Below are 26,121 nucleotides of genomic sequence, written 5' to 3'. Positions count from 1 at the left end.
CTAAAACTTACAAAGCATGAGATATCTCGATAGGAACAACGTTTAGGGAATTCCTCCCTCTACAGTCTTCAGGGCAAGGATCCTCATCCCATCTTGGCATTTACAGCAAGACAGAGCTGATTTAACAGCCAGCAACCACCCACCACCTCAGCCCACCAGCCTCCCTTCGCAGAAGCACCATGGGCACGCAACACTCACACATTAAACCAGTTTTATTTTATCAGGTTATTTTATTTTATCAAGTTACAACTCCCCCCCGCAGGCCGCGCTGCGCTAGGCCGCGTTGCCACGGCAACCGCCGGGGAGGCTGCGCGGCGGGGGCGGGAAGAGCGCAGGTCACGTGACCGGTACCAGAGGTCCCGGGGCGCAGCCATGGCCGCCCGGCTCTTCCCGCTCCTCAAGTGAGTTCCGCGTTCCTCTGCCCCGGCCTCAGCCCTTCCCCGCATGCCGCTCACCCACACCCAACGCGGGGGCTCCCCTGGCTCTTCCGGACCTGTTTCCCCGGGCTCCGGTCGGCTCCTCGGCCTTCCCCGCCCTCCTCAGTCCTGCCCCTGCCCCTTTTGCCGTCGCGCCCTTGGCCTCCTCTGTCCCTGGACGGGCTTTGGCCTCCGTCCCACAGCTGCTTTGTCCGCAAATGTGCGGCAGAAGTCTGGCGGCTTTCTGGTGGCCTAATCAAATCGGGGGAATGACACCCTCAGGGGTTTGTTGCGAGGTGTGGAGGGATGCTTTTGAGGAATAATTTTACCCAAAATGTTTGTCAGTACACGGATTTAATTGTTCTCCCTTTTCTCTGTCTCTATCTCTGATATGTCCAATCACTGCAGTACTGCTGGCAAGTTGTTGGTCAGTTGATGGTTTTTTTTCCTCCCTGGGTGTGCTGTAGCTTTGTGGTTTGGGTTTTTTTTTTAGGAAGGGAAAGAACTCTCTGTCTTTGAATTTGGAAAAGGTAATCTCCCCAAATCTCTTACCTGTAAATAAAGGGTCAGATATTCTCTTCCTGTTTTCCACTTTGCAGTTGTCACCATAGCTGTGAAACCAGTGTTTCCACACTGTGCAGTCTGCTGTGAAAGTTTCAAAGCCTGGGAAGGTGTTAACTGGGCTGTAATGAGCTAAACAGAACATTGATGTCTGTCAGAATGATCAAATTACTTATGAACAAGACAGCCAGAGCCACATTCATTTGCATGGATGTCTTACCCACTGCAGAATCCTTCAGTTCTTTTTATAAAGTGAATATGCCAGTGATTATCAGGCTTTAGAAGTGAGGCACACTCAGCTGTTTGACATTTTCTCATTTCTTTTCTTAAAAACTGCCACTGATAGAATGTGAATGGCTGTGGCTTCAAGGGGCTGACAGGGTTTAGTTTGACTCGGAAAAAGGCAAGAAGGTAAAAAGATGTTTTCCTGCTGCTTTTTATCTGCAGTGAGACATTCCAGTGGAGTAAATGTGACCCTCAGGTTTCTCCATCAGTGGGTGGTCACTGCCTGCCCAGAGAGATGCCTCAGGAGTCACAGTCCTGATGTGAACTGAACTTTTTACTCCTTCTGCTTCTTTCAGATTTGTCATCAAAGGAGGCCTGGCTGGAGGGGCTGTGTATGTGGCATATGATCAGGGCCTTCTGGGCAGTGGCACACAAGCAGCTGAAGCCCTCAGCAAAGCTCAGGCAGCTCTGCCCCCAGTTATCCAGGAGTGGACAGATTACCTGGGCTGGGAGGTAAGGATTGTGCCAGCAAAACAAAACCATTGTTGGAATGAAGAGCAAAGAGCATGGAGTGAGACACTGGTGATTCTGGCAGGAGTTTTGCTGTTGAAGCTCTATTTCATAATGAGGGTGTTTTGAAGAGGATTGAAATGGAAAGAGGATAAAGGTTTGAATTTAAGGGATGGACTTGGCTCACAGAAGTTATTTCAAGGCAGAAGGGGCAAGCAGGCTGTGCAGGGTCAAGGAGGGGGTTGCAGGGATTCCCTGGGAGACATTTCACCATGCAGTGGTGTCCCTGACTTTCTTTGGAAGGTCACACATGTGTTACAAATACAGATTAAAGGTTTCTGTGTTCAGTTTCTCAAGCTGCTAACAGTTTGTCAGTTTACCCTTCTCTTTGAGTAATTCTTAATTCAGTTCTTAATCTTTTAAACCCTCACAAGAGGAGAAGGCTCTGCTGAAAGCTTGAAGAGCTTTTCTTATATTAGAGACTCTTGGAAGCTCCTAGATAACTGTAAGGCAGCAGCTGTGGAGATGCTTTTTGTCAGGAGCATGCAAATAATAAGTATTACCTCTTGCCCTTACTTTGGACTGGGGGAAAGAACAAAGTCCAGACTTCAGATCTTGTGTCTGATCTCTTTTGAGGTTTACAGAAAGCAAGGACCTGCCTGTCAGAGGTCAGGAGGCTTCTCTAAGGTGATGTGAATCCTGTTACCAGTGAAATCCCTCAAGTGCTGATGTTTTGTCTCTCTCTTTCTAGCTCCCACCCACTCCAAAATTTGACTTTTCCCCTTCTGATTCCTGGAATAAAGGTAAAATAACTTGTCACCAAGCTATGGAAAGAGCAAGGGCCCAAGAGTGATGTAGCTGATACCAGTTTTATTTCTGTCCTGTCCTCCTAAATTGAATTGAGAAGGAGTTCATTAATCTTGTAGTCTGGGGGGGAGAAGCATTGGTACTTGGACTTCAGGAAGTCTGTTCTGCTCCATGTTTTACCACTGAGTGACTTTGGACTTAATTTTGGACTTAATTTCTTGTTGTTCCAACTGTGAAATGAGGAGGAAGTGGTGTGCCCATCAACCTGTCTGCTTTTTCCAACCAGAGGAGCTGGTGTTTCTGGTACCCACAGAGCTTACTGCCTGCTTGTGCTGTGCCTCTGCTGTTACAGGATCTGGGATTTAATGTTTCAGTGCAGTGTCTGGGGACACCTCTGGCCCTCATGATAAACAGTTTATGCACCAGTGAGTTCATCAGCTCTGGCAGCAGTCAGAGAAACTGCTCTGCATAAAAATAAATGCTGACTTCTTAAGGAAGGTGAAGCTTTGGTTAAAGATTGAAGAGTTGATTTCTGAACTTAGCCTCTGACTTTTCAGAAGGTGTGATTATTCCCAGACTTGTAGAGATCTTCTTTGAAGGCCAAATCATATTACAGATACCTAGTAAGATAATTTATAGCTTTTATGCTATATGCAACAAAAAGTCTTGATGCAACTGTGGGGAAACAAGGCCCACAAAGAGTGGGATGTGTTGTGGTTGAAGCCCAGCCAACAACACAGCACCATCCAGCCAGTCCCCAGCAGGATGGGGAGGAGAATTGGCAAAAAAGGTAAAACTTGTGGGTTCAGTAAGAACAGAGATAATTGGAGAGCACAAGGAGAGAAGAAATATTAATAACAATAATCCTTATAGCAATAACACCAATAAGAGAATGCACAAAGCCAGAGATGGCACAGTGCAGTTGCTCACCACCTGGAACCCAGTGCCCAGCACGTTCCTAAGCTGTGATCCCTTCTCCCCAAACCAGCTCCTGCATTTTATATCCTGAGATCAGCTGTCCTGGCTGTGACCCTTCCCAGCTTCTTCTGAAAATTTCCTCCATCCCAGCTGATCCCAGAACACATGGCCAGCATCATGGAGTCTGTGGCAAGGCCAGAAATCAAATGGAACTGGGCTGAGTTCTTCATTTCAGTCTTGTGATTGTCTGTCCCTTAGAGCAGTCAGGAACCTGGAATTTCTCTGTTTCACAAATGCTGCTGAGACAGCAAAGCTGCCCCAGGGATCAGCCAGGCCTCAGTGTGTCTGACAGCTTTGGAGGCAGGACTGGATTTTTCTCTCTGTGCTGAGATCTACAATGCTGGGATAACATAAGGAAATTTGCCTTGAATGTTGTTCTTCTTGGGATAATTCTTCTCTGCTTTCTTGCAGGAGTGCAGACAGTCATGTCTGCCTTGTCTGTAGCTCCTACCAGGGCCTGTGAATACACTGTGGAAGGCTGGAAGTATGTGAAGGATCTTGTCAAATGAACATGTTCTCCAGGGTTCAGGATTCTCTCCCTCCAGTGGTGTCTTTGGGGTCATGCATAGTCCATCCCTCTAGAGGGCAGCTCAGCTATGCAAGGGCTACAATAAAAGACTTTGGAACTTCCATTTGTATTTGGGTTGGTTTTACCACAGAGGCTGCAATAATTGCTTCCTGTCCTGATTAGTGATGGTTGACTCCAGTAGAGATCATGGAGCAGCTGAAATGAAGTGCTGGCTGCCAAGCTTGCTGTTCTGCAGCTGAATTCATCTTGAAGTTCAATGTCATCTCATTCAAAACAAGCCAACAGAAGTTAAAAAAAAATCTAAAAACTTAAATGTAATGGTAAGAGATGCTGTTCAGAGTCAAAGCACTTGTCTTCAAGCTAGCTTCAGTGGAGATCATTGATGTGAAAGCTGCTTCTAGGTGGGCAACACTAATTTAAATACTTGTTGATGACATTATGGAATAGAAAGGAGTTTATAAGTCTGTTGTGCAAAACCAGCAAGTCCTAGGAAGCTTCTAGCACAGCCCTCCAGTCTGTTTGGCTGCTGGGCATTGCCATTGTTCCTACCACCCAAGCTTGAACAGCAGAATCACAGCACTGCTGAACTGTAACTTCTCCAGCAACTGCTCAGAGTATGCTCTGGAATGCACAGCCAGTGACCAGCAGAATCCTCAGCTCCACAGTAGGTTATTTGGAGGCAAGGATTTAGATTTTTAATAGTTATGTGATGAAACTTATGGCAAGAAATTCCAGAGGATTTGGCTAAGGAGCTTCTAAAAAGCCCAGTTCTTGGAGGATGCACTTGTCACTGGCTCTGAAACCTAATGGCCCAGTGGAAGGTGCAGCTCAGTAACCCTGGGAGCCCTGGACACTGGGAATTTATCACCTGATGAGGAATTGCACTCCATACACCCTGTTCCAACCCCCTCTTTATGCACCTGCCTCTAAAAGAGAGAACACTGAGTGGGAAGGACTTCTTCATCTGCCCCACCACATCTGTCCATCTCTTCTTCCATCCTGATGACAAGATGGACATTCAGTGGGATCCTTTCATGCAATTGCTGTATTGAAGTTGAATGTTTTGTCAAGTCTGGTTTGTGACCTGTAGGAATAATTGTAGGAAAGTCAGGGTGCTAATCAGATCCCTTTGCTGAGCAGACAGGGGCTGCTTTTCAGCAGAGTGGCTTCTGGGCATGCTGGCAGCTCCAGTACATCATCAGCTCCAGCTCTAGGAGCTCTCTGCCATTTTACAGCTCCTCTGTAATGAGTTGCTGCAGCTCAGGCTGCAAGGCAGACTTTGAAAAGCAGCACAACTTGCATACCAAACAGCTCAGCTGAGGATGCACTGGGACAGGCCTCCCCTCTCTCCCACTAGAGAAAATCTGCATGGGAAGCTTGGTCTGCCACAGGCTGCCCCTTCACTGCTCTTTGGTAAAATAGACTGAAAAATTGGTAAAATGGACTTCATTTCCCAGAGCAGCATTTTATTTTTACCTTGCAAACCACTGGTAGTAACAAAAGCAGCATCTCCTGTCTCCATGCTGACATCCAAGTCTTTTCTGCAAACACAATTAGCTTGAATGTTCAGGCAGAGCAGGGGCAACTACACTGAATAGTTCTGGTCCCAGTACTGACCCTGGAGGGACCCCACTGGAAACAGATTTCCACCTAAATTCCATCCCACTGACTGCAGCTCTCTGCCTTCTGTCTTTCACCCAGCTCCTCACCCACCTCCCTGCCTCATCATCCTCAGTTTAGCTCCAAGGATGCTGTGGGAGATGTTGTGAAATGCCCTCCTGAAATGAAGATAAACTCTGTGCACTGCTCTGCCATCATCCTCCACCTGGCTGCAGCCTCAGCAGAGGCAGCTGGGTTGGTCAGACAGGAGTTCCCCTCAGTAAAGCCAAGGTAACTCACACATGAGAGTGTTTATGTTTTACTGAGTGCCTGTTACAGCAGGTGATTACACTAATTAACCAAAGAGGTGCTGCCTGCTTACACCAGCAGTGGACATTCTGAGGTTCTGCTAAAACTGGGCCACATTTTCTCTATCCTGAGTAGATTTGAAATTGGGGAATAGAAGGCAGCAGTTTAGCTGGGTGATTTTTTTAGGTTTTTTTTTTGTTTGTTTTAGCCCATAGTTATCTCTGCACCAGTCAAAGACCAAGCCAGGCCAAATAAAAACACAACCCCAAAACCAGAATTTCTCCAATCATTTCTGGGTTTAATTAAGGCTGCAGAGATGATTGATTGCCACTGACCAGGTTTCAAGGTTTGGTGGATCAGGTGCCACAGGAACACGTGTGGTCACTGGGACCATCTAGTGGAATTAAGAGGGAAATGCACTTTAAAAAACGGGGAAAAAAGCGTTTGTTCTGAAGTCAAATGGTTTTCAGATGCAGTGAACATCAGAATGAGGTAAGAGGCTCCAGTTCATTTGGATTTTGTTCTTCCTCCTCTCATAGTGGTCAAAAAGGTTCTTTTGTTAGAATAATTGTTGTTCAGATGATAAACTATTACTGCTTTGGTATCAAATCCTGTAAATTGTTGGTGCAATGGGCTGGGTCACAGGCACGACTCTGACTTCCCCAAACTCCTTAAATAGTAGACCAGGAGATGACAATGTTCCTGATGCTTCGAAGTGACTGTTTGGTGCTGTAAATAAAACCTGCCCAGGCTGGAGGGAAGAATTCCAAAATGTTTTGGGATGCTGCCTGCCTGCTGAGGACAGGGAAGGAGGCTCTCCAGAAAGCTACAGATGGGGAAGTCAGAGGTGCTGGAGCTTCAGGTTTCCCTGCCAGCCCTGCAGAGAAATCCAGGTACAATAACAGGGACAGGCATTGGTTGTGTGGAGTGATCCCCTTGTCCTTAAGCTTAATGGGCAGTGATATATAATATAAATATATATATAAATACAAACCCCAATAGCTCTGGGGTGATCACTGCTCTTTTAGTTGGCTCTGTCAGAGGTGCACATCAAGATTAAAAGCATTAAAAAGATTCTGGGGGTTCCAGGCAGACTCACAGAATTAGTAGGAAATTGTCTGCATTCCTAGTTTGGGTTCTTAAACAAAAGATTCAAGTCCTTCTGGGCCTCAGCTTCAATCATTAAAACAAAGTTTTGTACTGGGGCTGATGAGGACAGCCTCAGGCAGCTCCTAAAGCAGTGTCTTTAGGATTTCGATGGTGTGTCCACAGGGATCCCTTTCCAGTGTGGGAATTGTTAACCCCAATAAAAAGAGACACAAATAGTTTCACTTGCCATAATAATGCAGGCATGTAGGAAATAGATGGAAAAAAGTTATCTCCAGGCAACTGAGAAAAAAAAGTCTCTGAAGAAGTCTCTGCCCCTGTGCTCAGCCCTGGTGAGGCCACAGCTTGAGTCCTGTGTCCAGTTCTGGGCCCCTCAGCTCAGGAAGGAGATTGAGGTGCTGGAGCAGGTCCAGAGAAGAGCAAGGAGGCTGTGAAGGGATCCAGCAGAATTCCTGTGAGGAAGGGCTGAGGGAGCTGGGGGTGTTGAGGCTGGAGAAGAGGAGGCTCAGGGGAGACCTCATCACTCTCTGCAACTCCCTGAAAGGAGGTTGGAGCCAGGGGGGGGTTGGGCTCTTTTCCCAGGCAACTCTCAGCAAGACAAGAGGGCAGGGTCTCAAGTTGTGCCAGGGGAGGTTTAGGTTGGAGATGAGAAAGAATTTCTTTCTGGAGAGGGTGATCAGGCATTGGAATGGGCTGCCCAGGGAAGGAGTGGATTCTCCGTGTCTGGAGATCTTTCCAAAGAGCCTGGATGTGGCACTGAGTGCCATGGGCTGGGAACTGCAGCAGGAGTGGATCAAGGGTTGGACTTGATGATCTCTGAGGTCCCTTCCAACCCAGCCAATTCTGTGATTCTAAGACAGGAAAACCCAGTGATGCTACTAATGAAAACAGGATTTTTCCCACTTGGCATCCCAAATGCTTTCTGTTTGGGTAATGCTAAGTCCAAGCTGCTCAAGAGATGACTGCACAAAGACAAATTAGAATTTGGGTATCCCAGGGTGACAAGGCATCTGCACCAACCCTGACCATGTTCATTCTCAACACATTTTTGAACTAGAGCCAAGGCACAGCCAGTGGCTGTTTCTGATCTGCTTCTCCAAGGAAATGATGGATTGCTAAAAATCACTGGCCTGCAACTGGAGGCTTTGGAGTCCCCTCATCTATCAGCAGGCTAAGTGAAAATTATTTTGACTTGCACTTGAAGTCATTACTTTCTCAAGGACCTCTGCATTTCCTCTTAGAGAAGCTGTACTGGCAACTCAGTAAGTTGCCTTTTTCAGAGTGAAGAGTATTATTTTGCACAGTATCTCCCAACACGAGACAAGATGAAGGAAATTCTTCACCACTTGACTTGCCCTACAGGATCCTCACTCAGTTTTGCAGTGGCAGGGTGTCCAAACTCTGATACCTGAAATCTAACATTGTCTCATGCTGGTGTATCCTAGTGAATTTTGACCTGTCTGTAGTGACACAATATTCCAGCTTTTTTCTGGGAGCTGTGTGCCATGGCAAGGGTCACCTGTAAAGCATTCTGATACTTCATCTGTGAAAGGAAGTTATATGGTTTGACATCCAGCTGAATAAATTAGTTTTCCAGGGACTGCTGAAACAAAACAATTAACTGGAAACTGGTTTTTTATTTATGGAAAATGGAATGCTTCATTAACAAACATTTTAAATGGGATATGAACAACACATTACAAAACAAATGTGTTCACATTGGACTGAGTGACATAATATGGCAGCAGCTTAAAAAAAAAAAAAAAAAGTTATGCTTACAGTAGCCCATAAGTTACCATTAATGGTAACCCTGGGGAATGGATTCAGCTCAGTTGCCATCTTGCATTAAAAATTAAAACACATTCAGTAGCGACGGCTGAAACGAGGATCATTGGGTCTGTTTGCTCTCTCCTGCCCAGCAAATCCTTCTCCTTGCATTCCCCCTCCATGCATCATCTGACTTTGGTTGCCACCTTGCATGAAACCTCCACGCCTGGAAAGTGATTCAGACATTAATTTTGTTGTGACTCCAGCAGTCAGGCTGACAAACAGGAGGTGTGGGATTTGTAGATGCACTACATAATAACCACGGGGATATTTTATTATTCCTTGACATATAAATAACAAATCAGAGAACAGTTGTCCCCACAAAATATTTCTTTATCTTTAAAGGGGAATTTAATCTTCTTACCCTGACATGCCTCCACGATGCATCACATGGCCAGGTCTACCTCTACCTCCACCTACAACAGTTCAAATGCATCCTTTATATCCACAGTCAGAGTTTTACTCCCACTTTACACATCACAACCCCAGGGCTGTTGTGCCAGCATACCTTGCCATCTCTCATGATCCCTGCCCATCATTCCTCCATCCACACTGCTCTGCCAGGAACGATCTTGATGTCCTTCAAACTTCCGACCGTGATCTCCCCAGTCACGTCCATCCCTGCAAAGTGTGAAATTCACACCTCCCCACGTCACCCACAGCACAAGAACTGGACTCAAGTAAAACCACTAAAACCACAAACTTAAATGCTTTCCCAAGATATGCACAGATCTTGTATAATGAGCCTTCTGTCTGACATGACAAATAAGAAAAGCAGATTTTCTTGATCTGGTTTATGTTACTTTAATGTCCTAGTTTGTTGTTTTAACCAGTTGATTTATTTCTGGTGTTTTCTGGAAGCTGGCTTACTCATAGGAGTCATTAAAAAAAGCCACCACACAAAAACCCAAAACATGTCCCCACAAACCCTTTATCTGTAAGCATTTTAGTAACTTATTTTCTTTTTAAAAGGCTGACAGGACTGCTTCCAACAACAACAAAGGGGGAAAGAATTACTACCCTGAAAATATCAAGCTCAGACAGTAACGTGAGGTAAAATTAATTGAAAAAAAAGGTGTGGAATTATAAAAACAAATAAGTGAGATGCCAATATGCAAGTTTTGATGCACAAGGCAGGCTGACAGAGCCACTCCATTTGTAGTCCAGCAGAGAACAGATTCAGGGGTGAAAGGTGGAAAAAAACCCACTGTGCTTCCAAAAACTACATCCCACTTTTATAAATGGAAATATCCCTTAGATAGAGAAGAGAACTGACTTTCAGTTAAGCACACTGACCGTGACTGGGGGGGCATCCCTCTGCTTTCACTCATTCTTCTGTCAGATCCATAACTCCCCCAGTTTTCCCGAGAGTCCCGGGAGTGCCGGTCGGGTCCCCCGTGGCGTTCATCTGGATAATGCTGAGAGCAAAGAACTCTGACAGGACTGCCCAGAACAGCCCTTCATGTTTTCAAGTTACTCAGCTCCACTTATTCTACCTCAGAATAATTTAAGATGAAAGGGACCTGAGATTATTTAGTCCCAAGGTCAGTCAGGGCAGGCTGTCCAGAAGTCTCCCATCAGGTTTTGATGGAAACTTGACAGCGTAGGAAAAAAAACCCCAGCAGCACAACAAACAAAAAACCCAAAGGTGATTTTGATTTTTCTTCATATGGAATTTCATGTCTTTCAGTTTGTGTGCACTGACTTGTCCTGTCATTGTCCTTGCCTGTGTCTGTCTGCTCCCTCTACTCCTTTGACACAGTTTAGATTTTTGTTTGATTTGTGTCAGAATAACTGTACAGAACTTTTATATTAATAATAAAAAAATGGAGCTAGATTTCATCCTACTATTAAAGAAAACAAGATGATCTGGTTGTTGATACATATTGTGGGGGACACCATTTAATGCTTAACTAATGAAATTTAATCTGACACACACTGCAGAAAAACAGGTGTAGGAAGTTAAGATGTTTCTGAAACTTTATAAAAAGCAACTCACTTGTCCATCCCGATCTCCCATCATTGTCCTTGATCCATCTCTCCTACAAACAGACAATTCAAATCAGACTGTGGCAGTAAAACACACAGCAGTGTACAAAACCCCATCTTCTTCTCAACACAGGAAAAAATCTGTTTATTCATAGAGTACCAACATTATCCACAAAAGGCAAAAACATCTGTAAGGCATGGAAACTGTGACACATTTTGTATTCCTGGAAACCTCAGTCATAAAAAGGTATAAAGCATAAGGTATAGCTGAGGTATAGCTGAGGTATAGCTGAGGTATAGCTGAGGTATAGCTGAGGTATAGCTGAGGTAAAGATGAGGTAAAGATGAGGTAAAGATGAGGTAAAGATGAGGTAAAGATGAGGTAAAGATGAGGTAAAGATGAGGTAAAGATGAGGTAAAGATGAGGTAAAGATGAGGTAAAGATGAGGTAAAGATGAGGTAAAGATGAGGTAAAGATGAGGTAAAGATGAGGTAAAGATGAGGTAAAGATGAGGTAAAGATGAGGTATAGATGAGGTATAGATGAGGTATAGATGAGGTAAAGATGAGGTATAGATGAGGTATAGATGAGGTATAGATGAGGTAAAGATGAGGTAAAGATGAGGTAAAGATGAGGTAAAGATGAGGTAAAGATGAGGTAATAGATGAGGTAATAGATGAGGTAATAGATGAGGTAATGATAAGGTAATAGATGAGGTAATAGATGAGGTAATGATAAGGTAATAGATGAGGTAATAGATGAGGTATAGATGAGGTATAGATGAGGTATAGATGAGGTATAGATGAGGTATAGATGAGGTATAGATGAGGTATAGATGAGGTATAGGTAAGAACAAGCCCAGCATCACTAAGGCACACTCAAAAGAAAAAATAAGGGGGGGATTGAGAGGGGTGGAAATCAAAGAGAAAGCAAAGGCAGCAAAATGTGCTATTAAATACATTTTTTGTTTGATTTCAGGTAAGAGTGTGGAGGGCAGGCACCAACCTGTCTATTGAGTGGTCTTGGTATCTGCCACGATCCCTGTGATCGAAGTCGTGGAAGCGATCCTGGCGACTGAAGTCTGAGTGGTACCTGTCATTCATTGCCATTCGTTTTGCCTCTGGCCAATAGGGATCATCTCTCCTGAAGGTAACAACACATTCATTTTAGTCAAAATATTGACTTTTGTTATTGGTCCCTTCATCCAAACTGTTCAAAAAGGAGCTGACAAAACCTCAGACAGCACTGTTTGATTGGACTTTAATACACAATCGTCTTGATGCATCAACAAGTGCTGATTAATCATAGAATGGGCTGGGTTGGAAGGGACCTCAGAGATCATCAAGTCCAACCCTTGATCCACTCCTGCTGCAGTTCCCAGCCCATGGCACTCAGTGCCACATCCAGGCTCTTTGGAAAGATCTCCAGACACGGAGAATCCACTACTTCCCTGGGCAGCCCATTCCAATGCCTGATCACCCTCTCCAGAAAGAAATTCTTTCTCATCTCCAACCTAAACCTCCCCTGGCACAACTTGAGACCCTGCCCTCTTGTCTTGCTAATGAGCATCCAGACAGCTTTTTACAGCACAAGTTTAGGAGACAGAACCTCTCAGGAAGGTTACTTGCTGGCATTACCTCCCATCTATGTCGTAGGGTCTCCTCATGGCAGAGCGACGCTCCTGCTCGTAGCGCAGCTGCTCGTGCTGCCGTCGCAGCTCTTCCCGTTCCCGCTGGATGCGGTCTTGTTCTCTCCTCCTCTCATGCTCTATGTGCATCCTCTCCCTTTCCAGCCTCTCCCTTTCCATCCGTTCTCGTTCCAGACGCTGCCTTTCAATTTCCAGTCTCTCACGAGCAATCTCCAGCCTCTCTCTCTCCTCTCGTTCACGAATGGTCTGTAGGTGCTGCTGTCTCTCCCGACGCTCACGTGTGCTGTTTGAACAGGAACCAGGTTATGGATCTGATGCTTCAGAAAGTTTTCAAAAAGAAGTATTAAAAATTAAAAACAAGTCACTGCAAACTTGCTTGAAATTGTACCTGGCTGTGGGAGGGTGGGCACAGCGAGGAGACACTCAGTGTACACATGAACTGCTTCTACTTATTCACTCATTGTGTTAATTCTACAAAACCCACAGGCAAAATGATCCTGTATGGTCAGAAGGATTTGAGTCAAAATACCTCAAGCTCATTCCTTCTACTCTAAGAAAATGTCCAACTCTGAAGATGCCAGGATGGTACACTGAATGTTACAGCTCCACTGAGGATCAGGAATCTACCTGAGAGAAACTCTGTCCTCTCCAGTAAGAATGATGGAAGCATTTCCTCCTCTTCAGCTTACTTTGGGTAAGTAATAAAGCTTTGTAATGTGTAGAAATGATTTAATGTGGAATTCAAGTCAGTTTTAGCAAGGAATCTGAAGGATGGCTATTACCACCTTTATCCTGTATCAAACAACATGAAAACAGACAAACCCCCCACCAAAAATCACTTAAATACCTGATTTAGGTAATTTAAAAGATACAATGTGGAAACTTTGAAGGGTTGCTGTAAAAAAATACCTCCCAGCACAATGTATTTAAATACAAAAATATTAACCTTGGTTTGTTTCAAACACTATGGAGACTTTGAATACTATGATGAGAAAGACAAAGTCTTCTGAGAATCACAACTTTTCTCCTGATCTTTCCCTGTATTGTCCAGTGTGGCAAGTTTAGAATTATGATTTCACCTCTAAGGATTATGGTTTTTACCATCTAAGGAGAGTGAAATACTTAAATCAATTTAAACTACCAAATCTGTAAGATGGACAAAGAACACAAAGAAAAACCCTGTGTATTTTTTCCACAAACACAATTTCAAGCTTCCTATTAATTAAGTCAATAATTGGAGCTTTCCCAATCCCACAGATTTATGACATAAACCCCCAACAAATTACAACCAAAACCCAAACCAACCCCTTCCTTATCTCTTGGGCATTTTAATGAAAATAAACCAACACAACTCAGGTGATGTCACCGTTGTTCTTACCGCCGCTGCTCTGCCTCCCTCATTTTTCTCTGTGCTTTGATCTTGTCAAAGGGCACAATGCTTTGTCTCTCTCTGCTCTCTGACTTCCGATCCTGGCTCTTAATGCTCTGTATTTAATATTGAAGTAGAGAAACTCAGCAGAGAACATTTATAAGGACAGCAATCACCAACAACAGTCAGAGCAGCTCCATTCCCATTAATTCACCTCATGGCCCCAAGTTTGGTCCTGTGCATTACTGAAAACACCACTGGGGTTTTTTTTTACCATTCCAGACACAGCAGTGCTTCCCTTCCCACCTTTTTTTAGCAGGATTTCATTTCTCAGGATGGTTTCAATAGTTTGAAAAGCATTTTACTAATTAAGACTTAAATCCACATTATTTGGACAGACAGGGAAGACAGCCATGTAGCTTATTTTAAACACTATGCAGACTTTGAATACTATGATGAGAAAGACAAGGTCTTGTTCAGTGCTTGTTTTCTAAGGAGAAGTGGAACATCATGTTTCCCATGCAGAACAATACTACTTACTCTGTCTTTTGATGCAGTTGATGTTTTCACACTAATAACAGGTTCTCCTTTGGATTTATCCATTACCACTGTTCTCTCTGATCCTTTATTTCCTAAATCAATCAGAGGGTCAGGGGAAAAGAGATGAAAAAACCCAACCAACTCCATAACCTGTACCACTCCTTGCTATGCCAGAAGTTATATTCTCTAAAATGTGAAAATGGGCATCTAATCCTCTTCAGAAATAGCACCTAAGTGCTTCTGTTGAGGAATGACAAAATGTCCAATACTCTCCTCCTTCTCATCTTTATATACTCCACATTTTCAACTAAGACTGAGAAATAATTCTAAAATATTGCCATTTATTTAGAAAGAACTACCTACAATTAACTATTCATGCTTCACCATATCTTTAACTCTGAGAAAAAAAAGAGATAAAAAGAATAGCTGTATTACCTGACTTAGCAGTCTTAGGTTGATCTGACGAACCAGACTTCAGTTCATCTTTATCTTTTTTTTCCTTTTCATCTTTGTCATCTGTCTTTTTAGGCTCATCTTTTTGGTCAGATTTCTCATCTCTTTTAACACTGCCAGGTCTGTTGTTAAACAGATATTGATACAGATCAGACTAATACAGTGTAAGAGAAAAGAAAATTAAAGAAGAATGCTAGCAACACATTAGTGAACTGGAATTGTGATAAGACAGGCAAACAGATATCCAAGTATTTCCTTCTACAACTTCCTACACCACAGAATAAAAACTCTTGTCATAAAAACTTGGCTGTGATTCTGATACCTCAGCTGGAGGCAAAAGGAAAGAATTCCCATGGCCACATGCTTCATGTCCACAGAGTTTTTTATACAAGATGAGGAGAATGGTTCCCATTGCCCCTTCACAGCTGCCAAGCAACTGGGTGAAATTAAGACAAAAATTTCTCAGCAAACAGCATTTAATTACCCCAAGAAGGTAATTAAAGGAAAGAACAATCTGGGAGTCTTATTGACTCCTGTAGTGTCTTTTTCAGCTGCTTTCAGTAATGAAAGAGAGGAAAAGCACAGTGCTGAGGAGGAATGTGTGCTAGAAATATGATGCTGGGCCACTGTTTGTGACCCCAACCACCTGAGAAATCCCTGTTCCAATGAGAGGACAATTTTACAAAGAAACAGAGACATATTGATCAAAATTCTCAAATGGCCTTTCCTGGAGACTTATGAAAGCACCACAGTCTAACCCCAAATAGAACTAAATTTAAAGGTATTCTTACAAATGCAACTTTGCAATGCCTGCCTTAAAGCATGCAACAGGAACATCCAAAGCCAGGCACTGAACACAAGAAGAACCATGTCTTGAAGAAGCTGGGTGTCCTGGTTTGGGCCAGGATAAAGGTGATTTTCTGTCTTGTACTTTTGCTTTTAACTGAGTCTCTTTAAGTAGTTGCACTTGCTGGAATTAACAACAAGTTTCTCAGACAGTGTGTGCTTCTAGGACTGATAACACTTGATGTTTATAGTTACTGCTAGAGACTGGAGTGCAGAGCCAAGGACACTGCTCAGCTCTGAGGAAAACTTTTACCCTCCAGAAGGAGTAAAGAGGTCCCACCTGCAGCCTCCTTTGGGGAGGAACAGACAAGATAGATGCCAGAACTGACCAAACAGAGGATTCCATCCCATACACCTCATACTCAGTATAAATTTGAGGGATCACGAGGGTCAAGCCATTGATTTCCTGCTTCCCTTCCTTCACTCGGCATCCTGGAAGGATTCCATCCCTTCCTCTGCCTGTGTTCCTGATCCATCCCAGCCCATATCTGTGTGTTCCTGCCTCCAGTTCCCAACTGCTCCTGACCCCAGGATTCCAGCCTGGACTTTCCCAGGGCTGCCCTGCAGCCTCGGTGGTGACGTGAGAGATATTGGGGGAAAAGGGAGGAGGAATGTGGTTTCCATTTTCCTGGATATTTGTATAGATTTAGTAATTTTTCCTATTTATCATTACTGTTTCATTACAGTTGTGCAGTTTAGTTTCCAACCCATCAGTCTCTCTCTCCCTTATTCTCTCTCCTTTCTTTATCAAGGAGAGAGAGTTTAGAGTCTCTGTTACTTGGTTTAATCGTGGGGCCAGTGTTAAACCCTGACACTGGGAAATTCACCTCTTGCTCTTTTGGAGTTTTAGCCACAAAAATTCTTACTGTAACTCTGGTTTTCCCAATAATACAGGCTGAAGAACAGCAAAACATCTTTCCCCAGAGAATGTTTAGAGCATTACCTCTCACAGGCTGTTTCTTTCTTTGCTTCATTCTCTTTTTTTTCACTTGACTTCTTCCCAGCAGGTTCATTTTTTGCCTGAAATTTATTTTTTTTGCACATCATCAGACAGGAATGTGGCCTCCATCATTTCTACAATCTCATGGTACTGGGGTTATCTCTGAAGATCTGTACTCACTTTTTCTACAGAAATTATCTTCCCGTGGAGCTCTGTTTTGTGGAGGTGAGTGATACATTTGGTTGCCTCCTCAGCTGTAGACATTGTGACAAAACCATAACACCGAGCACCAGGACTCCGAGCATTGGTGACCACTTTTGCACCCACCACCTTTCCAAAACAAAGCAGAATTACACTCAGAGCAAGAAGTGCCCCCCATTTAACAGCAAGAATCACAGGCTCCATTTCTGCTGGTTTATTCCTCTCCATTCTCATTCAGGAAACTTCTGTTTGTTAATTTGTATTAATAAATACAAAAGGAGCATTTCTTGGAGGCATTTATGCAACACTGCAAGAGCTGAATCAGGACAGGGGAGCCAAAGACTGAACCTTGTTCTGAAGAAAGCCCATTGGAAAAAAAAAAAAAAGAAAAAAAATAGGAAAAAAAGGAGGAAAAAAAAGTGACTAACTTTACATTAAGACCATAATTTGACTGAAGTATAAAGGAGTAAAAACCTAATAAAAAATTGTAAGCCAATTTCTACCACCATGCTAATGCTAGATGAAGTGCTAAGTCCCATCTCCCCTTGAAAAAATATTCTAAGATGCAGAACCACAGTGTTATCTTCTTTAAGAAACAGGAAGCTTCCTACAAAAGTGTAACTTGAAAAGCCCACATAAAATATTTCTGGAGTATTTGCCTGAATGAAACATGCAGTGGCAGACTGCTCACACAGATGATTTTCTTTTACTACAATCTGCTGACTGTCATTTGTAAAGAGGCTTGAAAGTTCTGACAGAAATCCTTACTGCTCTCTCTGACACCAGTATCCTGAACTTGCTGTTTCCATTTCTCAACTGACAGACTTAATTTGCCATTTTTCTGTCATTAATAATAATTGCTGCACAGGCTCCTCCCCAGCTGAACAAAAAGGCTCCCCAAAACGACCTGAAAACATGATTTCTAAAGCAATTCTGTAAATAAAATGTCAGGGGCCAAGCCAGTTCTGAAGATATTCCTCAAGGATTAATGTTTCAACGTTTCCCACATTTTACTTAGTTCTAAGGAAGTTTCTATTCAACAACTGGCTGTGAATTTCCAGTGGTTGAAGATACTGGAGACAGAAATACATCTAGAGAGTCATTGCCTCTGTGAAATAAAGGACATTAAATGGAATGTTCATAAATGGAATGTTAGATTTCTTTGGAAGTGAGCATCAGACTAAAACCCCAGTCACTCAGCATCAACTTCTGCCATTTTTTCCTTGATATTCCACAGTATTTTCAATACTTCATTATTTCATTGGTATTTTCAGTGACTGGATCTTAAGAAATCTTATTAACAGAGTTTCATAAGAAAAAATCCAACCCAGGAGCATCCTTACCTTCCCATATTTGCTGAACAGATTCTTCAGATCTGTAGCTCTAGTGGTGGAAGCCAGGCCACTCACCCAGAAGTTTCTACCAGAACTGCTACCACTGCGACCTGATTAGGAAAACAAACAAAACCAAAACATACCCCAAATCCTAATTATTTCAACAACTACTGAGTTAAAAAGGAGCAGTTCCACATTGTTTTTGGCATCACCTAACAAATGAAACACAACTCATAACATTCTCTCCCTGTGATTCATAGTTTTGAAGGCAAGCAGTGTTACAAGTCCATGAATTTGAAGATGAAGCTGCAAACTTTGATCCATGCAACAGCAATGTGTAATATCACTAAAATCAGACACTGGATCAGGCCATCTCTCCTCCAAATGTGCCTTGACAGATCCCTGTAAATTTGGACTTACAGGAAATGGTACAGAAGCTGTGCAGGGAGCTGCCTTAGCACCCAGGTACACTCACAGCTTGACCTCCTCATCTCCTTACAGAAATGATGATGGGGTGCAGATCAACTTTTAAAGCCAGACATTCACCATAAAAAAAACAGCAAGAAGACAGCTCTCCTTATTTCTGCCCAGTTGGGGCATCAAGTCTGTGACTTCAGTTACAGGAGTCAGGAAAGACCTGGATTTCCTTAACCTGGTGGCACCTTCTTCTATTTTACTTATTTTTAAAATATTTAAACTATCCTAAAATCCTTTTTGAAAAAGCTTTGATCAGTCTTAATGACTCCAGTTTTGCTTTCTCAGAAGACTTAAAGTGCACTCCTGCTCTTGCACTTTCAAGACAAAAGACAGGGACTTAAAATCTTTACCAACACAGGCCCTGGGGCCAACCCTCAGCACTGGAGACATTTTAGATGTATGCAGATTGCTGAGTCCACCAGACTTGTAAGCTCATAAATCTGTTTTTCTATGCTCTTGTTAATACAGGTATCATAACAAACAGATGGAACATGGAAAACTCCTTGTCCTAAATAAAACCCTTTCATACAGGTGTGGAAATAACAATTCATGACTCAGAACTGACTTGTATAAAGATCTGTATCTTGCCTCTGGCTTAACCACTTTACTCTGCATCAGAGAGAGAGGATAATAAAGTAGCTGCCTCTCCTTAGTGCTGTTTACTAAGCCAGAAAATGATTTAAACAAATGTTCTGTGACAGAGCACATCCTTTGAGGGAAAGTATGCAGGTCTGTGGTTGTTATCAGACACCCAAGCTCCTGAATGCAAACTTGTTTGGAATGCAAACTTCAAGAAGAGATTTCCCAGTCCACAAAAAAAGACACTGAGGTGCTGGGGTAAATGCCAACATGCACAAAACACTTCTTTAAATCTTGTGAAATACACACAAGATCACAGACTGTAAGCAAAAGCTGACCCTCATGGACCTGATGGGGAGATCCAGTAGCCTGCACAGACAGGTACAGCCCTGGATCTTGGAAAAAGGAGCTGATTTTAGTCTGTGTTGTAAAACCCAATTAAAACCAAACAAACTCTTCCTGTCCAATTGGTAGACAGATGCCATAAATATTTTTTTTACTATTATAGGAGTTGCTGGAACTTCCATGTTTCCAGTGCTAAATATTCAAGGGTAATAGTTATTCTTTCGTCCCAGGTCAGACAGGAGAGAGCTGCCAAGACTCAGCAGTCTTAGGTATTAAATGGATGAAGAAAGAAGGTGCAAGCACCTGAAACTGTTGCTCACTGTTACTGTCATTTAATGTTTGTCAAGAAATTACCATCCAGCTTATAATGCATATTTGCACCCCAGCTGGGATCTCTGTGAACAAAGACCTCCTAACATCCACCTAACTTGAAGACAATATTAAGATTTTTTGGCATAAATAGAAGGAGGTGGATAATTTATGGTATCTAGCAACTCCATGGATATTTTACCAATAAAATACCCTAGGCACGACAGAATCAGTTATGCCAAGCAACCATTAAAAGTTGTATTTTTGAACAAAAGAAACCATACCTTTCTCATCCTTTGAGATTATCTTTGTATCTCTGTCCTCCTCAACAGGGCTAAAGACAAAACACCATATTATTCAAGTCAGAAAGAAAAGCAACTAATTTCAATTCTGAAAAATGCTAAAATTAAATACCTACCAGAAAATGTGTTGCAAATGAAAACACACCTTTGTGTATCCATTTAAGAAATCTGACAAGAAGTAATGAAGTCAGATTCTTAAACAGACTGACATTAGGAACACGTTTCTAAATAAGAGTAATTTAAGAAACCAACCTCTGAAGGTTGAGAAAGGAGAGAAATCAAAATCCTCTGCGTTTAGAAAGAAAAAAAAATATCTGCACATGGAGAACTAAACCAGACTCTAGGAATAGTTACAATTTCAGCAGCTCGGTTGCCAATTGAAGGAAACAGCTTATTCGCGTCACTTAACGACCAATGAAAAAAAGACAGCATCTGGGCTAGAACGGAGAAAAAACAAACCTCTTTTTCTGCTCAGCGCCCTCACTGCTTGAGGACTCTTTAGTAGCAGAGGATTCCTCAGAATTAGCTTTGTCTTCTGCTCTCTTGCCATCTTCTTTGCTAGCTTGGCCTTCGGGACCTGCGCCTTTGGCCGCTGTTTCCCCACTAGAGGCTTCCAGGCCTTGGGAGCGTTTGCTACTCTGATCACTGAGGGTCTCTACTCCTAAAGAGTCAGAGTCCGGGGTCTCTTCCTCTATTGTCTGTTCACTTCTCTCCCCTTTTGCTACAACTAAACGCTTCGCTTCCTTCCTTGCCATAGCTTGTGCTGATTTGCTGTCCAAATCTAAAGCCTCTTCCTCCACCTGAGCAGCAGCAAGAGCGTCCTCTTCCTCTGCTCGCCTCTTGCCTGGCACCAGGTTACTTGCTTCCTGTGCATGTGGTCTCTCCGCTTCGGAAGTGTCTTCGTTAAGTAGTTCAGATTTACAAGTTTCCCCCAAAATGTCGAGTATTTTCTCATTTTCTACGGATTTAACAGGAATAGAATGGCACAAGGTTTAATCACCAGGGAAATACAGCAATCACAAACGTGGAACTGGCATGGCTGCCACACTAACACCCAGAGAACTTCTAAGCTACACAGAGATTGGAAAACCCTAGTGTACACATTGTGAAAAGGACTGCCCTACCTCCTGTCTGACAAACTACCAAACCAGCCCTCAAATGTTAACAGGGAAGAAAAACGCCCCCACAGATTTAACAAAAACCTTCTGGCTGATCCTTGATATTCTTCAGGAAATTGTTCAGGTCTGGTTCTTCTCTAGTTAGCTTCCAGAGTCCAAGATGCTTAACTGAACGTATCAAGGCACTGAGGGTTCAATTTTTAAATTTCTGTGAAATTCTTTTAGCAGAGAGTCCAACATGAGAACTGGGCATCTTCTGATGGTGCATGAGTGTGTTTGCAGTCCAGAAAGTGAAAAGTATCTGTATGAAATTTCCATGAAGAAACTCTCTTCTTTCTTCTGTATCCAGTAACTAATCTTTACATTTTAATGCCCTACAATATCTTTTTACTGCTTTCACTGCTCTCTACTTAGTAACAGAGTAAGGTGTGTGGGATATCACAAGATCTGTTTACAAGTAGAATCTTTAGCTTTTAAGCTGTGATTAACTTCTCTAAATCCTCTTATGGAGTTTAACAGGTTTTTAAACCATTTCATTTTCAAAGATGACAAGCATCACTTCACAGATCTGGGGATATGATTGGGTTTCCAATCTCTATGACCCTGCATGATCTGGATTGTCCATCATAAAAATAATGCAAATTATTGGTTTTTGCTTGGTTTTTTTTTATAGTTAATGGTTTAAAAAGTATTAGTTGAAAACGAATATGTTTTTCTTTAACAGTACCTGGCTCCAAGTGTAGCTTCTCCATGTTCTGTTTGGGAAAATAAACACAGAATAAGGATTTTATAGAATACATTTTTTAAATGTATTTAAATAGCAACCCCCAAATGTCAAGAGTGAAAACTACACAAATAAATATACCACAATTAGCACCGTTTTTCACTATCCACTGAAACAGAACATGTTATATTTTACGTTATATAATTTTCTGGCACATTAAATCAAAATTTAAGTATCATCCCCAGTTGTGTTCTCACATCTAACTTGGAATGTTAAAGAGACCAATAAAATATATTTTTGTACCACGTTAACTCCAGAGTGAAAACCATTCCCAGCTACTACTTGATATATTCAGCAGGACAAGGAAGAAATCAACAGTACAAGACCTTTTTTACTTGCCACAGAGGTGGAGGAAGTCTTGAGAGCCAATGGAAATGCAGGGAAAAAGCAGAGTATTCCCATATTCTTGCTCTATCCTGAGCAAGATCACATTATGTCTTGGATTCTGGTACAATTTCCCATTATGATCATGTTTTCTTTTTTGTAGTAGGAGTGCAGAGTGAACACTACCCATAACAGTCTGAAATAACAGCTACAGTTTCAATTTACCTTCATTTCAATTAAATCAGAAGAAGTGGCATCTAAATTGTTTTCAATTTCATCATAATCTTCCTAAAAAAAGTAAAAAAGGAATGGTAACATTTCTTACAAAACTTGTTTTTCTCCAGTTACCTTTTATTTTAATTTTAAGGTGATGTTGGTTTATTCATCTATATGAAACACCTGTAGTACATGAACTCTTTAAACCAGACCCTGAACTCTTTAAACCAGAACATAAACTCTTTAAACCAGAGCATAAACTCTTTAAACCAGAGCATAAACTCTTTAAACCAGAGCATAAACTCTTTAAACCAGAGCATTATTTCTGCAGAAAAGACTTTCAAATTATTTGTGAGCTGAAAACTCCTCTCTCTCCATAGATGTAATGCCTAGATGGTTTGGTATATGCATATATACAGTTAAACACATAAATAGGAATAAGGACACTAATAAATTTGTTTTATTCACAGCAAACAAAGCTGTTACTGCAAGGTAGCAAAGGCTGAGACCTTAACACTGAATATTTCAAGCCTCTGATAGTTCCTGAAACATTTACCCCTTGAAGAGTAGGACATGAGAGGTGTTACTGCAGAACAGAACATCACATTCATGTCATGTAACCTGCTGCACTGAAATCATTCTTTAATGTGCCTATATACTTCTTAATTACCTTCTGAAAAACTACAAAGACCTCTACTCACCTCATTTTCTGTTAGCTGGTCTGGAAGTTCTTTCATTTCTGCTTCCATGTTGTCTTTGTTATCAGACAGAGAATCAAGAATGTTATTATCAGGACTATAATCTTCTCCACAGTCTACAGCACTGCCATTATCTATTTCAGCCTCATCTAACACACTGATATCCATCATGTCAATATCCTGCAGGGTATCCAGACTTGTTTCAATATCCTCCTACAGAAAGAAAAAGAGTAAACCTGTATTTATTGTGGGTTAAATGATGCACGTTCTTAGGAACAGAAATCAAGATTTCATTTACCTGCCCATCTCTGGAGTTTTCTTCTAGACCATTGTCTTCAACACCTTCATCTTCTGGTTTTCTTCCTAAGAATAGCAGCACTTAAGTGAGCTGTAGCACTACATTTCATAACATGTCTATTCTTTGCTGAGTTATCTATTCAACACTGAGATTGTTTCAACAAATAACTGTTAAGACTGATTCAGAACTCCAGATCTGTTTGGATATAATTGACCAGGACTTGCCCCTTGATGCAAGCAAATGGCATGAGCATGAACTAGAAATAGCAGAGCTACATTTTAAAGCAGCTGCACTCCTCTCATTCCACAACACTCCAGTGTTATGGACAAGAAAATGCTCTCTGGAAAGGTGTTCTTTAGAAGAAGTATCCTACCATTGTTAAAAAAAATCCTTCCTCTTACAATTGAACTAATTAACTACTGAAAATGAATGCCTTTGCTCTTGGGCACACAGATCCTGGTTTGGCATGTCTGTCAGCAGCAAACTTGCATGGATATCCAAAACCAATGGCTTGTTATTTTTTATTTGTGTAGACTCCCTACCTTTGCTTGTTCTTTTTGGCATTCTCTTGCTGGTCAGTTCTGAGGCCACAGGAATTTCATCAGGATCTCCTCCTTCATCTTCAATGGCCTATCAGAGACAGCACAAGGACATTTATTACATTTCTTGCTGGGGTGCATTTGTACTGATTTTAGATAGGATAGATTTAGATTTCTTCCTAGTAGCCAGTACAGGGCTAAATTCTGGCTTTGTGCTGTGAGCAGTGTTGGTAATAGAGATGTTTTAGTTACTGCTGAACAGTGCTTACACAGTGCCAAGGCCTCTTCTCTTTTTCACACTGCTCCATCAGTGAGCAGACAAGCTGGGGGTGCACAAGCAGGGAGGAAACAGAGCCAGAACAGCTGATGAGAGGGATCTTCTAGACCAGATAACGTCATGGTGGGCATTCAAACTAACCTGGCATCAACAGGCTGACAGTGAGCAATTATTTTCTTTTACATCACCAGCTTTTATTCAGTGGGTTTTGTTTTTTTTTTCTTTTTCCTCCTCTCGTTTCTCTCTGCCCTTCCATTTTTAAAAATTACTTAACTGTCTTTATCTCAATACATGAGTTTTCTCTTACAATTCTCCTGCACATCCTGCTGGTGGGAGGAAAGCAAGTGAGCAACCATGTGGTGCTTGGCTGCCTGCTATGGTTAAACCACAACAGCCTTTTTAAGGATCTGTCAGATGGAAACATTGGTGTCTCACCTTAGCTGGGGTTACACAGCCATGCAGCTGTACCAGGCAGCAGGAACACTGAGCAGTAACTCTTTGTAAGCACTCTACAGCCAAACCCAGCTATGATTAAGGAGCAAAGTTCCCCTTATTTGTAAACAAGACTCCCCATTCAGCAGATAAGCACTTTAACTGTATAAAGCCCAGAGTCGTGAGAATGCCACAGAACTCAAGCCCCTGAGCTTACTTTCTCCCTAACGTGCAGGGCTAGCAGAACCCATACACGGGTCAGGACTGACTCTGCTGTCCTGGCCTCACGGAAATCCGTAAAAACACACGAAAGAGGTGGAAAAGCACGTACAAAGAAAACAAGAGAAGGGACACAAAGAAAGGGACGGTGCCGGGGAAAACCCGGGCAGTGAATCAGAGCAGAACTCACTCCGAAGAAACTGAGGTGCGGGCGGCAAGATCAGACGCCGGCGGTGACAAGAAGCAGCGCAACGGGTGGACTACTGGGTGTCCCCGCAACACCAACGGCTCCGCAGCCGCGCAAGGAACGGAGAGGGTTGGAGCGGTGCTACAGGACACGGCGCGGGCCCCGGGCAGCAGCGGAGACGGCACCGCTCGCCCTCAGCTCCGCTCGCCCTCAGCTCCGCTCGCCCTCGGCTCCCGGCCCGGCTGCGCAGCACCTCGGGACTCCGTGCGAGGCTCGCAGCGCGCATGCGCCAGGCTCTGTGGGGCCGGGGACAAAGGACCCGGATGACACCTCCCCCGCCCCTCCGGCCGCCGGTTTGCGCCTCACCTTCCTCAGCCGCTCCATCAAGACGCTCTTGTTGCCGCCGCTGTCGAGGTTGCGGCGTTTGAGCTCGGCCCGCAGGTCGATGACTCGCAGCTCGCTCAGCCGGCGCGTTTCGGGTTCTAAGCCGAGAGCCACGGCCCCACCAAGGGATGTGAAGTCCCCCAGCCCGGCCGCCGATTGACTCTCCGCCATCAAGGCCCCTTCGATATTCCGCCTCAAGCCCGAGCGCGGGGCAGAACGCGGCACAATTAAGCAGCTAACCTTGCGATCACGGCACAAAATGGTGGGGAGGCCAAGAAGCGCTGAGGGGAGGGGGAAGAAGCGCGCTGCGCGCAGGCTCGGAGAGAAGGGCAGCGAAGGGGAGGGGGAAGGCGGGGCCTGGAAAAAAATAAATAAATAAACTTCACTGACAAGCCCTGCGCGGGAGGCGCCTCGGGGGCCGCTCCGCAACTCCCGCGCATGCGCC

General features: G+C 43.1%; 2 protein-coding genes across 3 annotated transcripts; one reads left to right on the top strand and one right to left on the bottom strand.

Moving 5' to 3' along the window:
* Positions 1-334: 334 nt before the first annotated feature.
* Positions 335-4,129, top strand: MICOS13 (mitochondrial contact site and cristae organizing system subunit 13). The gene is made up of 4 exons (XM_008499206.2): positions 335-401; positions 1,559-1,715; positions 2,464-2,515; positions 3,909-4,129. Exons 1-4 carry the CDS (start codon positions 373-375, stop codon positions 4,004-4,006), a joined length of 336 nt encoding a protein of 111 aa, XP_008497428.1. The 5' UTR covers positions 335-372; the 3' UTR covers positions 4,007-4,129.
* A 4,529-nt stretch (positions 4,130-8,658) lies between these two features.
* Positions 8,659-26,001, bottom strand: LOC103533423 (scaffold attachment factor B1-like). Of its 2 annotated transcripts, none has more exons than XM_030466199.1 (21): positions 25,659-26,001; positions 24,181-24,268; positions 23,639-23,703; positions 23,344-23,553; positions 22,652-22,714; positions 22,046-22,073; positions 20,660-21,158; positions 20,183-20,232; positions 18,198-18,298; positions 16,834-16,983; positions 16,657-16,733; positions 14,850-14,989; positions 14,415-14,506; positions 13,884-13,990; positions 12,495-12,788; positions 11,863-12,000; positions 10,868-10,910; positions 10,165-10,286; positions 9,377-9,489; positions 9,233-9,284; positions 8,659-9,034 (listed from the first exon to the last, which is right to left on the bottom strand). In XM_030466199.1, the coding sequence occupies exons 1-21, from the start codon at positions 25,845-25,847 to the stop codon at positions 8,905-8,907; spliced, it is 2,751 nt and encodes a 916-aa protein (XP_030322059.1). In that variant the 5' UTR covers positions 25,848-26,001; the 3' UTR covers positions 8,659-8,904. The 2 variants fall into 2 exon arrangements, with proteins under 2 accessions (XP_030322059.1, XP_030322061.1); XM_030466201.1 differs by lacking the exon at positions 25,659-26,001 and adding an exon at positions 25,296-25,505 and having other exon boundaries at positions 8,660-9,034.
* Between the last annotated feature and the right edge of the window lie 120 nt (positions 26,002-26,121).

This window comes from Calypte anna, chromosome 28 (assembly GCF_003957555.1).
Source record: "Calypte anna isolate BGI_N300 chromosome 28, bCalAnn1_v1.p, whole genome shotgun sequence".
Taxonomy (NCBI): Eukaryota; Metazoa; Chordata; class Aves; order Apodiformes; family Trochilidae; genus Calypte; species Calypte anna.
The sequence above is the reverse complement of the archived record's forward strand: the minus strand, read 5'-3'. Positions and strand labels throughout refer to the sequence as shown.